The 15002-nt window shown below is 31.7% G+C and overlaps 1 protein-coding gene across 1 annotated transcript in view; it reads right to left on the reverse strand.

Moving 5' to 3' along the window:
- Positions 1-4989: 4989 nt before the first annotated feature.
- The window catches only part of LOC129957188 (protein artichoke-like), a 41269-nt gene continuing 31256 nt past the window's right edge, over positions 4990-15002 (reverse strand). Inside the window, exons 6-8 of the mRNA XM_056069384.1 lie at positions 13151-13336; positions 10671-10797; positions 4990-7072 (exon numbers count right to left, since the gene is read on the reverse strand). Coding sequence (XP_055925359.1) covers positions 6790-7072; positions 10671-10797; positions 13151-13336 — 596 coding nt within the window. The 3' untranslated portion in view covers positions 4990-6789. The remainder of the gene's footprint in view (positions 7073-10670; positions 10798-13150; positions 13337-15002) is intronic.

The raw sequence follows: 15002 nt of genomic DNA on the forward strand, positions 1-15002 counted from the left end.
TTTACTAAATATGATTGATATAACTTAAGGGCTATACAAAAAAAATTCCTTTGCAGTATATGCATATGTTTATTCAAACAATATAACGAACAACTCTTTGTCCCATTAAGTACCAAATTCCATTAAGAAGTCTATATCTTTCTCAAGCGGACTAGCATTTTGGACCACAATTAGAGTGAACATCCTATATGTACGAGATAATTAAAAAAAGTGAAAATAAAATTCATACAAGAAAGCATTAATGTACTATGTAAGTTTTTTATTAAGGGCAATACAAATATTTTTACTAAATATGATTGATATAACTTAAGGGCTATACAAAAAAAATTCCTTTGCAGTATATGCATATGTTTATTCAAACAATATAACGAACAACTCTTTGTCCCATTAAGTACCAAATTCCATTAAGAAGTCTATGTCTTTCTCAAGCGGACTAGCATTTTGGACCACAATTAGAGTGAACATCCTATATGTACGAGATAATTAAAAAAAGTGAAAATAAAATTCATACAAGAAAGTATTAATGTACTATGTAAGTTTTTTATTAAGGGCAATACAAATATTTTTACTAAATATGATTGATATAACTTAAGGGCTATACAAAAAAAATTCCTTTGCAGTATATGCATATGTTTATTCAAACAATATAACGAACAACTCTTTGTTCCATTAAGTACCAAATTCCATTAAGAAGTCTATGTCTTTCTCAAGCGAACTAGCATTTTGGACCACAATTAGAGTGAATATCCTGTATATACGAGATAATTAAAAAAAGTGAAAATAAAATTCATACAAGAAAGCATTAATGTACTATGTAAGTTTTTTATTAAGGGCAATACAAATATTTTTACTAAATATGATTGATATAACTTAAGGGCTATACAAAAAAAATTCCTTTGCAGTATATGCATATGTTTATTCAAACAATATAACGAACAACTCTTTGTCCCATTAAGTACCAAATTCCATTAAGAAGTCTATGTCTTTCTCAAGCGGACTAGCATTTTGGACCACAATTAGAGTGAACATCCTATATGTACGAGATAATTAAAAAAAGTGAAAATAAAATTCATACAAGAAAGCATTAATGTACTATGTAAGTTTTTTATTAAGGGCAATACAAATATTTTTACTAAATATGATTGATATAACTTAAGGGCTATACAAAAAAAATTCCTTTGCAGTATATGCATATGTTTATTCAAACAATATAACGAACAACTCTTTGTCCCATTAAGTACCAAATTCCATTAAGAAGTCTATGTCTTTCTCAAGCGGACTAGCATTTTGGACCACAATTAGAGTGAACATCCTATATGTACGAGATAATTAAAAAAAGTGAAAATAAAATTCATACAAGAAAGCATTAATGTACTATGTAAGTTTTTTATTAAGGGCAATACAAATATTTTTACTAAATATGATTGATATAACTTAAGGGCTATACAAAAAAAATTCCTTTGCAGTATATGCATATGTTTATTCAAACAATATAACGAACAACTCTTTGTCCCATTAAGTACCAAATTCCATTAAGAAGTCTATGTCTTTCTCAAGCGGACTAGCATTTTGGACCACAATTAGAGTGAACATCCTGTATGTACGAGATAATTAAAAAAAGTGAAAATAAAATTCATACAAGAAAGCATTAATGTACTATGTAAGTTTTTTATTAAGGGCAATACAAATATTTTTACTAAATATGATTGATATAACTTAAGGGCTATACAAAAAAAATTCCTTTGCAGTATATGCATATGTTTATTCAAACAATATAACGAACAACTCTTTGTCCCATTAAGTACCAAATTCCATTAAGAAGTCTATGTCTTTCTCAAGCGGACTAGCATTTTGGACCACAATTAGAGTGAACATCCTATATGTACGAGATAATTAAAAAAAGTGAAAATAAAATTCATACAAGAAAGCATTAATGTACTATGTAAGTTTTTTATTAAGGGCAATACAAATATTTTTACTAAATATGATTGATATAACTTAAGGGCTATACAAAAAAAATTCCTTTGCAGTATATGCATATGTTTATTCAAACAATATAACGAACAACTCTTTGTCCCATTAAGTACCAAATTCCATTAAGAAGTCTATGTCTTTCTCAAGCGGACTAGCATTTTGGACCACAATTAGAGTGAACATCCTATATGTACGAGATAATTAAAAAAAGTAAAAATAAAATTCATACAAGAAAGCATTAATGTGCTATGTAAGTTTTAGCAAAATCACTGAACGAAACATTATTGGTCAGAACTCTTTACCAAATCTCCTCGATATGCTGTTGTGATAACTGTCTTTCACCGCCGTTTAAAATCATCCACCCATGCAGCCTGAAGACGGATTTGAAAATTGTATATATTTTTTTATTTGTCCTCTTCTATGATCACGCCGTACGTTGGTCTTGTCGCCCTTCTACTACTGAAGGAAGGGTGGGGTGGAGGGCACGTAATCGACCACTTTGCGTGGGAACAGCGATGGTAGGTGTAGATAAGATGCCGAAAACAATGGGAGGATGTAGACGACTTTCGCTCTTTGTTTTTAGGCGGTATTGCTCTTCAAGGTTGACACATGCTTATAGACCAGGGGATTAAGGGGGGGGGGCTCATAGAGACCCCGATCGAGAGTATTAAGGGAGTCGTCAAAGTAAACCATTAGAGAGTGTGTGCCATTTCTTAAAGTAAGATATGATGAAATGTGGGAAAAGAATAACACCATGCAACTTTCGATATTTACTTTTCTAAATCATTTGTGACACTCTGTGAGAAGAAGAAAAAATTAACACTTTACCTTTCTAAATCATAAAATATGCATATTTTGATTAGTTCGAATTCGAAATTCATATTGTGAGCTGCGTGTTGCTAGTGGCAGGATTTTTGATTAAGTCTGGGACCATTTGCTGACGGGAGAGGACTCAAGCATATAGTGAAAAAAAAAATATGCTATTTACCTAATTGCCAAATCAATAAATTTGTAAAAAAAAAAAAAAAAAAAAAAAAAAGGAAATTCTATGAAGTTGATGATAAAGTTAACATTCTACAGAAATGTGAATTTAACTGGCTAGTTATTAAAAGAACAGACTTATAATGGGGTCACAAAATGCATAAATTGACCGTTCACATAAACATAGATCTTGTTTATTTGATCTTTACCTGAATTTGAGTTTGATACTCTTGATGAAAAACGAACACTGCTTTTCCATTCATCGTTTTCTTTATTACATATATGAATACGAAAAATTTCAATAATTAACCTCTGAAATCTTAATATGTATTCACAACTACTAGACATAAAATTAAAAAAAAGAAAGAAAAATTTTAAAAGACTTCCATTTTCTTTTGCATCTTTTTCGTCATTTCTATTTGATTGTTTTAAACTGAAATGCAAATTTAATAAATGAAAATTCTTTAACAAATATATCTTTTTTTATTTATTTAAAAATAAAATAAATTTGAAAGCTAATTAAGTTTGCTATTTTTTAATCGATCACCATTTTTACCTTTTTAAATATATTGCATTATTTCTACAGCTGTTTTGTAAAGTGTTTACTTTTAAAGTTTAACTTGCTAGATAAAAATAGTTTTGATATTTATTTAAAAACGATTTTTAAAATCGTAGTTTTTTAATTGTAAGATGTAGCAAAATTTTTCGTTTTTAATGTTGGGAACAAATGTTTCTAAAAATCACTACTAGGTGGCACCACTTAGAGTGTAAAAAATCAGAATTTAATATAATAAGCGTTTGAATAATATGCAAGTTTTGAAAGTATTAAAGTAGTTAATTGTCTTTGAAAAGGCATTAATGAACAAGATTTCAAAATATTTAACCGGAGATGACTGAAAAGTCTGATAGCAAGATTCCAATTTTACGAATACGAAACAACGCGAATTAAATAAAAAACATTTAATAAATGGTCGGAATTGCAGTATTTCGTCCACAAAAATTTTGACCTAATTACATTATTCATTTTATCCACAGTAACAAAAAGTGATATAAAAAGTTTTTCTTTTCGAATATTGATTTTGCGGGGGAAAAAAAACCCTTTTCCTTAACGAAGTATATTTTATAAATAAAGTTTTGTTGCGAAGCAATTATAAATGTTTCATTTAAATGTGAATTGTAGTAAGATCTGTTTTGGAAGCTATTGGGCTTCTATATTTAATTCTTATATTGTCGTAATTTGTCTTGTCGCTTTTTATCAGAAGATGATGTCTGCTTCACCAGCTCAGTGGCGCTGCGAACAGTCTTAAATGCAGACAATGCAATGCTGTTTGGTAAACGATAGAAGCGCCTTCCAACGTGTGGCACAAAACTATGAAGCGAATAACTGCCTTTGCAGAAAGTTTCATCATTTGGTACTTATACGTATTTCATATAATATTCCACATAACAATCGGTGTGTTTAAAATATTTTTCAAACGTTAAGTGAATATGAATTGCATAAATGAAAAATAAGTATCAATTTCGAAAATAAATGAAATTTTTATATATATATATAAAATACTAAAAATTTTTTGGTATTTCATTAGCTGTAGAAATTTCCATAATTGTAGTCCAAAAGTAGTATCAAAGGTCCAAAGGTTTCCATAGTAGTAGGTGTAGCCATTTTTAATTCAACATGAACACCAAATTTTTAATATTTTTATATAAATATCAACACTGAAATATTTTGCTCATAGATTTATCACTCTATATGCACTATATTTAATGTCTAACATAAAATAATAGTGGCGAGATATTTAGAATGTCAGAAACGTTGAATATGTAAGAAAGCAAATTCCTTCCTGCTTTGGGACTTCGAAAAAGATTCTTTAAAAAATGAAAAGTAGATAATATATGAAAAATTAAAAAAAAAATGTGTATTTGCAGATTTGTTAAAAAAAAAAAAAAATGGGAATTCTAGCTGGTTGCCAAAGTTGGCTAGTTAAAAATAAGCAGCAATGTTGAAAACAATAAACGATTAAAATCAACTCAACGAACTATCAAGAGAAAATTTTATTCCTGATATTTACAGAAGAAATCTCATTTCTTTATACCACTGACTTTCAAAGAGCAAAATTTCATCATGATTGAAATACAAGCCACTCTTCAAAAGGAACCAATGCATTTTCTGGAAAAAAAATGAAGATTGGCACAGGTATTGTATATCTTTTCAATATATTCCTGTGAATTCGGTGACTTTTCACTTATGCACTGCTTTACCAATAATCTGTTGAAATGAACTCTTTCTAAACACAAAACTACTACGATTCATGTACTACATGATCAATATCTTTGGAAATTTTACAAAAATTCCTGTTATCATGGAAATTGCAAAGCAGATTTATAATTTTTAAAAAAGAATATCGAATAGAAAATTTATTGAATTGATTTTATTCATCTTCCCTTCCAGTAAACACCTTCTGTAATGATATAACAACAACACTGCCTACATTACAGCAGACAGTCTAATATCTCAGCACCAAATCACTTTAGCATTGTTGCAGTAATATTCTTGATGTAGTAATGATGAAACATCACCAGTAACGATGTTGATGTAGTAATGATGTAACATAATAGTAACAATGTTGATGTAGTAATGATGTAACATAATAGTAACATTATTGATGTAGTAATGATGTAACATAATAGTAACATTGTTGATGCAGTAATGATGTAACATAATAGTAACAATGTTGATTTAGTAATGATATAACATAACAGTAACAATGTTGATTTAGTAATTATGTAAATAGTAACAATGTTGATGTAGTAGTGATGTAACATAATAGTAACAATGTTGATTTAGTAATGATATAACATAACAGTAACAATGTTGATGTAGTAATGATGTAACATAATAGTAACATTGTTGATGTAGTAATGATGTAACATAATAGTAACGATGTTGATTTAGTATTGATATAACATAATAGTAACAACTTTGATTTTGTAATGATGTAACATAATAGTAATATTGTTGATGTAGTAATGATGTAACATAATAGTAACAATGTTAAAGTAGTATTTCATCTAACAGCAAACACAACATTGCAAATTTTACTTGTCATTTTATTTTCAGATTGGTTTACATTCGACCAATTGTAAGATTCTAGTAAATCACGCATAAGAAAGATTACGCATGCGCTGAGAGAGCGGACAATAGCAAATTCTTGTCTCGACGAGAACTGTACAGTTTCTGCGCTTGCGTGGTTTTACTGGATCGTTTGTGGCTGGCTGAATGTATACCCACCTTTAGAGAGCTTTAACTTAATTATCACTCAAAGTACAATGCTATGTTGTAGTTAATTTGTGACCAACAGAACTTGTCCAGAATCGTTTTTAAATACCTCTAAAAATCCTGAAAGTGATTTATTACATTAGGGAAATTGTACAATCACTTCTGGTGTAATTGAAAGTAATCATAATGGGATATATCTGCTTAATGTTAAAATATCTACAAAGGTCATCTAGGCGTTTTCGATATTAGTTTTAATATGGCACATCAATTTAAAAATCGTTAATTCTAGGTTTGTATCTGAACGTATTTGCATCTATAGGCTGAACAATCCACAAATAATGACTATCGGTTACAGCCAACTGCAGAATGATACATTCTTGATGTTGTTCAGTTACCTATAGGTAGTAAATACTGACTGGTGATGTGTAAACACCATCACGAGTGCATTATTCCAGGGCTAATGCTAATATAAGTCATCAAGTGCGAATTACTCCGCTTATAGATGCAAATACATTAAATGGAATGCTTCTTTACTGGAAAATGTACAGTGGCCGAGGCTAATTGCAGACTTCATTCCGGATCAAGGAATTATTCTCTTCATCAACTGGTCTGCTTTTATTCCTTTTTGGCAAAAAGTATCTCAGTTTTTGCCAAAAGAATATTTCCCCACAGCGAAGACACACGCTGTTGTTGATGATAGCTTTCAGAGTTGAGTCAACATCTTTCAAAATGCTGCCTTTTCCCAAGAGCACAAATATAAAACGTTTGGAACTCTGCTGTATGGAGCAGGACATTGAAGCTTTCAAAAGCTGCATACACTGAGCGCTGTTTAAAAATTCCCTAAAAAAATAAAAAATAAGAATTATATTTCACGACAATAATTTCACATTTTAGAAAACCATTTAATTACATTATTTTTCTTCATTTTCTAATTTCTTTGTATTCATTGTATTGTTAAAAATGTCTTTGTAGTGTCACAAATATTCTACAATAAGTTACTTTATTTGAATTTCCACAGCGTTTATGACTGTTTTTTCTGAGCTCATTAATCATTTTTATTTTCGCGTATACGTAGAAATAGAGAAAGCATAGTAGTCGACAAAAAATTCGTACTCGAGATTTTGACGAATCTCCACGTTTTAGGCCTCTCTCAGTTCGAAAAATATTTTTTGGAATCATGCCTGTCTGTTTGAGACAAAGATAACTGAAAAAAACCTTGATCTAAACCCGTATATGGTCTTTACACCAAATTTGAAGATTTTTATCAATTTTTAAGTAAAATCTGTTCAGAGGGACTCCTTAGTTTAGTTTAGTTATATTAACGTCCCGTTTTGAAGCAACACTAGGGCTATTTTGGGACGGACCTCGTCATTTTGAACCGCGGTCAGATGACGAGGACGAGAAATGAGCTGGCACCCCCCTCTCCACTCCACACCACACCAGCGGGAGGACGTTTGATCAGGATGGATTTAACGTGCAACAGACCCCCTTACACGACGGTTCTTCCGTGGAATCCGGTCTCGAACCTGAAACCCTCCGGTTCCGAAGCCGAGACCTTACCACCAGGCCACCGCGGCCTTCAGAGGGACTCCGTCTGTCCAGCTGTTCGAACATCAATTAACACAACAATTACAAAACGAAGAGAGCTGCATGTATAAGATTCGGCACACAGATTTAACATCTATAGTGTAGTCACTCGTCAAATTTTGAGCCAAATCCAAAAGAGGGTTGGCCGTCTGTCAGTCATTACTTTCAGAAACAAGTAATGGAGATAGTTTAAAAATGCAATGACTTAAATATATCAAATTTGGTATGGGATTTTTGGGCTACAAGTGCAGCTTTGCGTCAAATATTTGTTTCATTGGTTGAAATAAACATGTTCGATTTTTCGACACTATTAACGTATGCCAGAGATTAAACTCCAAAATTTCTCGCCAAGAAGCGCTCGATAGATGCAGGAAAAATGCTATATTCACGCCAAAAAATACTTCGTAGATATTGTACATCAATGCCACGTAAGACGTTGGTGTAAGTTTGTATAGTGTTCCGAAATTTTCCGGGGTTCGTTTGGATAGTGGCAGTTATATGGTGTGGAGAGCACTCAATCAGCAGGCGGCAGTAGAAAATGAAACAACGACGTTTATTTACACGAAGACACACAGGGCAGCACAAAAACGACAACTATATACAGCACAGAAGACGATTATCTTCAGCCGAGACGTGCAGCATACAACAGTATACACAGCAGAATACAACAGTATACACAGCAGCATACAACAGTATACACAGCAGCATACAACAGTATACACAGCAGCTCTACTCCGTCGCTGCTCCGCTAGTCCCTGGAAGGCGAGTTCTTCACCGTCGCTTCCGACTACTCTTCGACTCCACTGGTCCACGACTCAATTCATCGTCGGTTCACAACTACAATGACTCCACTGGTCCACGACCACTCTTCTCTGTCGCTTCCGACTACTCAATTCATCACCGGTTCACCACTCGACTCACCGTCTACTCCCCGGCAGCTGCAGCTCCTTTTATAGGTCTCAGGGGGCAGGGCTAGAAGCCTCTCAACCAATCAGGAACGTTCGAGGCGTAACTCGGTTCCTACTGGACGGATCGGGAAAATTCTCGAGGTTTCGGGTATAATCTATTTTGTCACCAAATGGTCGCCAAGTTTGTCGCCAAGCTCTGGGACCTCTTATGGAACCAGCTATGCTGGGAAGCCGCATCAAGGATTCGTAACAATAGGTTTGTTTGTTGTTGGTGTAAGACGTTGGTATAAGCTTAATAGAGTGTGTACGAGAAAGTTTTGGGAGACCACTTCCTCTGATTTATTATCATATTCCTTCATAGTTTCTTTATTCAGTGCAATAGAAATACCAAAACGAATGTTTTTATATTGGACTACCCGAGTGGGTCATTATATAGTCATTAAAAACTAATGGGAGATTGGGAAGAGATCATAAAAAAGAATACATGTATGTAGGACGAACAAATGCTGTAGTGTAACCAGGAATTAAAATATCAAATAGAAGAACTTCAAGTGGGATATGTGTACCCCTTCAAATATCTCCGTTTTAGTGCCTTGTTATAATTTTCCTTCTACATAAATGAAAGAGCACTTTTTTTAAACGATAGAGAAGTTAAGACATGGAGTAACTAAAGGAATGAGAACTAACAGAGATTAGGAAATTGGTTCTATGGTCCTTCAAATGCCTCAAACGAAGTAGCCATTATATTGTTACGAATCTGTGATGCGGCTTTCCAGCATGGGAGGTCCCAGAGCTTGGCGACAAACTTCGCGACCATTTGGCGACTTAGCGACGAATTTGGCGCCAAAATAGATTATACCCGAAACCTCGAGAATTTTCCCGATCCGTCCAGTAGGAACAGAGATACGCCTCGAACGTTCCTGATTGGTTGAGAGGCTTCTAGCCCCGCCTCCTGAGACCTATAAAAGGAGCTGCAGCTGCCGGGGAGTGACGGTGAATTGATTGGTTGTGGACCAGTGGAGTCGAAGAGTAGTCGGAATCGACGGTGAAGAACTCGCCTTCCAGAGGTAAGCGGAGCAGCGACGGAGTCAAGTGAGTAGTGCTGAATTAAGTTGTGCGCTACGGTTTGCATTAGAGTCTGTTGTGTGCTGTTGTCTGCACATCTCGGCTGAAGATAATTGTGTGCTGTATATAGTTGTCGTCTTTGTGCTGTCCTGTGTGTCTTCGTGTAAATAAACGTCGTTGTTTCATTTTCTACTGCCGCCTGCTAATTGAGCGTTCTCCACACCATATAACGCCCACTATCCAAACGAACCCCGGAAATTTCGTAACAATATGTATATAGAAGTGATATATTTGTGTCCTTTTATCATTTTAGGTACTAGTAGATTCTTATAGGAAGACTATCTATTGTAATGGTTCTCAAGACAAAGTTTCGAGTATGTTTCTTCAGTTCTTTACCGATTATGGTCCCTAGATCCCAAAACGAGTTCGTAAATGGCCTATCTAATTCAAAGGGAGTGAAAATGATGGGGGTTGGAATTTTCATTTCGCTATAACTTTCTTAATATTGTAGATAGAGAAATAATCCAATTATCCAAATTAGCGCCTCATTAAGGTATTTAAAGTTTTTCGATAAAGAAGATATATTAGAAGTTAGGGACTGATAAATGAATTTCAAGTCCTACTTTTGACTGTTCATAAGATCAACAATTTATGTTTTCAGATAGTAACTTAGATGTAAGTAAATATAACTTTGCCTTCCAGCTTGCCAAAAGAAATTTTATTTGGCATTTTATGAGAATTTTTTTAAAGCATCGTTGCCTATTACTATGATTATCATTAGAATTATCGTTACTGTGTCTTAATTTACAATAAGAGGTTCGTATGATTCAAACAATTGCAAATATCCGGATAGAATGGATTATAAGGAACTCAATTACTTTGTCAGAAGAACAATAACTTTGCAACAATCGGCGAGGGAAGATTCAATGTTGACAGGTGAACTGCTCAAGAAGATTTGCCTCGTGGGAATAAAAAGCTTGATTTCAGGAATTCGAGTTTCTAAACCTGGTGATCAGAACAAAAATCGAAATATTAATTCACTAAGGAATTTTTATACATGATTTAAATGTAAGATTAGCCTTTCTTTGCATGATGATGGAAATTTCTGTCATAACATTTAGTGAACAAAAAATTGTACTCAAAACAACTGTACTGTAAATTGGTTGTTGCTGGTAACTTTTTCACTATTATTACGTGATAAAGAACGTAGCTGTCAAAAAAAATCAAATGTCACAATTATTATAGCGGGTTTGAACTTGTCATTCCGCTGTTTGTTGCGATTGGAAGAAACGTGCGATTCCTTTAATATTTTTTATAACTAATCTGATTTTTTTTTTTTTTTGCTGATGAAAGCGATAAAGAGTGGAGAAACTTATAAGAGAGGGACATGGAAGATTTTTAACTGAGCTTAACATGTAAATTTGCATGATGATGGATATTTCCATCAAACTCTTTTTTTAATTATTTGATATTATATATTTATACTAGGATTTTTGTAAACATTTTCCCTTTATCTAGAGCATGAATTATATCATCCTGATTTATTTCACAAAAAAAAATCATGCAAAGAAGGCTTAAAACACCCAAAACATGTTTGGGTAAAATGCCAACAGCCACATGATAGGTTGGATTACTGAACGAAAACTTTACTTAACAAAATAATTTCATTTGATTTATGTACCTCAACCGATCGGGTTCCGTTGTTCAGTTTATATATTTTAAACTATATGAACGTGCTTTTTAATAAAACTAATCTACTTGTGATTGATATACTACACAACTTAGCTGCCCAATATTGACACAAAAGAATAACATTTGAAGTATTTTTTTTTTCCAATTTATTTATTACGGAATTTGAGTTTAAGCTTTGAGTTTTGATAATTTGATATAATTCTTATAATTGAAAGCTTTATAAAATTTTGCCCCGTTTGGTCAAATTGGAATAAAAAATATCAAAATGCGGAAAAAGTAAAAAAAAAATTATTAATTTAACCCTTTCTAGGGTCGTGGGAAGTATGCTTCCCACCAAATTTATCAATTTTTGTATGAAATTATGTAGGTTGGCATAAGTTCTAACAAATTTCTTTAGTAAGTCAGAGACTTAGATGCTTCAGTTCTTCATCTCAGACAAAATGATGTGTCTTGATTTGTTACTTAATTATTAATTAACCAAATTAATTCATTAATCAAATTAAATTTATCTAATAAGCTAAATGAATCCCTTTTCTTATTCTAATTTCAAGCCTAAGAATATTTTAACATAATATGACTAGAAAAAAATGGCCCTTTAAAGAGTTAACTTTTGAATTGACTGCCCCAAATAGGCCAAGTTTACGACCGGATGTATTATTGAATAAGAACTGGTGAAAATTCAGACAACCGATTTTTAGCTTTTCAATAAAAAATACTAACCTGAGGGGTAAACTAAATTGAAAAGTCATGGATTCTAAGAACTACAAAAAGATCTGTCGAGCCTTAGAATAGCTGGATTAGAACAAGAATAAATTTTAGCAAGAGCAAATTTTTAAAAATGTTTCTCATATTTAAAAAATATAAAAACTGACACATTTTTTTCTTGAATTCCACTTAAATTCGTGTTATTTTAAAGGCAATAAATAAACAGTAGAAATTTCAAATCGATATCCAAATTATTTTTTTTGAAAAAATGGCTATAAATATTTTTAAGATTTCGCGGATCGTTTAAAAAAATCCTATTCCAGAAGAGTTATTATGGGATTGCAAACAATATCCTAAAAATCAATTTTTGAAAAAAAAAAGTCGAAACTAAATTTGAAAAAAGAATAAAGTCTCGTGAACTGTTCGAAATCATTGTGATAATTGATTCTCAGAAACCATTAAATAATAGTGTTGGCGAGTTTAAAGGCATCGGAAAATGAATTCAGATTTGATAATTGAGAGAAAAGTGTTAACCTCAAATTTAATGTTTTGCACTCCTTTTGAAATTGTAGAATAATTCTTTTAGAATAGGACTTTTTATTTTATTTTCAGTCCACAAAAAGAAAAGTAATTTTAAGTAGTTTTTTTAATATAAATTTGAATTATTTGTAAGCTAATACAGATATCGATATGAAACTTTTACTAATTTTTATTTTTATGCAACACATACTTTAGTGCAGATTTAAAAATTTCAGATTTATTTGAAAGAAAATAACCTTTAAGCCTAAAAAGGTGGCAAAATGTCACATGCAGCAATGGTAACAAATTAAATCAAATAAAGCAACATGTTTATTTCTACTCATATCCTAAGATAAAAAATATATTAAAATAATAATAAAGTAATTTATAGTATATAAAAGGATAGTTGCGTTTTTTTTTTTTTTTTTTTTTTTTTTTTTACCTTCTGTAATGATGTTTAAGGCAAAATCTTCATCTTGATCTGCGTACAGAAGAAAAGCGTCGAAACCGTAATCATGCTTTTCATTATTTTTCAGACATCCGCAACCGCATGAGTAAAACATGGCGGCCAGTGCTTTCCGAAATATACAGCAGAGGAGGCAAAAGATCACAACTACCACTGAAATACCTAAATTAAATAGATAAAAATATTTTTTTATTAAAATTAAACATAATGTATGCAATGAAATAGTTATTTCAAATTAAACAGCCCAAGTAGATAGTATGCAACGAAATAGTAATAAATTGTAATTTTAACTTTAACAACCCAAGTAACAGACATGCAATGAAATAATTATTTTACTTAAACCATTTAAGCAGCGCAGTATACAACGAAACAGTTATTTTATTTAAACCATTCAAGTAGCACAGCATGCAACGAAATAGTTTTTTTTTAATTAAACAACTCAGGTAGCACAGTACGTAACGAAGTTATTTTTACTTTACCCAAACAGCACATTCTACAACGAAAACGTTATTTTAACTTAAACAATCTAGTAGCACATTCTACAACGAAAACGTTATTTTAACTTAAACAATCTAGTAGCACAGTATGCAATGAAATAGTTATTTAAATTTAATCAACCGAAGTAGTTCAGTATGTAACGAGATTATTAATTTAACTTTAAAAACTAGTAGCACGGTTTGCTATGATATTGTTATTTCTACTTAAACATACCAAATAGCACAGCATGCAAAGAAATATTTATTTTAATTTAAACAAGCCATCTAGCACAGTATGCAACGAGATTGTTGTTTCAATTTAAACAAGTATTAGCAGAGTATGCAATGATATAGTTTTTTCTACTTAAATATAAATAGCACAGCATGCAACTAAATATTTGTTTTAATTTAAACAACCTAAGTGGCACAGAATACAACGAAATAGTTATTTTAAATTAAACAACCTAGTAGCACAGCAGGCAACGAAATAGTAGTTACTTTAATTTAAACAAGCTAAGTAGCACAGTATGCAACGAGATAGTTGTTTTAATTTAAACAAGTAGTAGCACAGTATGCAATGATATAGTTTTTTCTACTTAAACATTCCAAATAACACAGCTTGCAACTAAATATTTATTTTAATTTAAACAACCTAAGTAGCACAGTGTACAACAAAATAGTTATTTTAACTTAAACAACCTAGTAGCACAGCATGCAACTAAATACTAGTTATTTTAATTTAAACAAGCTAAGCAGCATAGTATGCAACTGAATATTTATTTTAATTTAAACAACCTAAGTAGCACAGTGTACAACAAAATAGTTATTTTAATTTAAACAAGCTAAGTAGCACAGTATGCAACGAGATTATTGTTTTAATTGAAACAAGTAGTAGCACAATATGCAATGATATAGTTTTTTCTACTTAAACATACCAAATGGCACAGCATGCAATCAAATAGTTATTTTAATTTAAACAACCCAAGCAGCACCGTATGCAACGAAATTGGTATTTTAAATTAAACAGCTTAGAAGCACAGTATGTAATGAAACAGTTATTTTAATTTAAACAATCTAAGAAACACAGTATGCACCGAGATTACTGTTTTAATTTAAACGACCAGTAGCACAGTATGCAATGATATAGTTTTTTCTACTTAAACGTACCAAATAGCACAGCATGCAACTAAATATTTAATTTAATTTAAACAACCTAAGTAGCACAATGTACAACGAAATAGTTATTTTAACTTAAACAGCTTGGTAGCACAGTATGTAATGAAATAGTTATTTTAATTGAAATAACTTTAGATGTACAGTATGCAACGAGATTGTTGTTTTAATTTAAACAA

The sequence above is a fragment of the Argiope bruennichi genome, chromosome 11 (assembly GCF_947563725.1).
Source record: "Argiope bruennichi chromosome 11, qqArgBrue1.1, whole genome shotgun sequence".
NCBI lineage: Eukaryota > Metazoa > Arthropoda > Arachnida > Araneae > Araneidae > Argiope > Argiope bruennichi.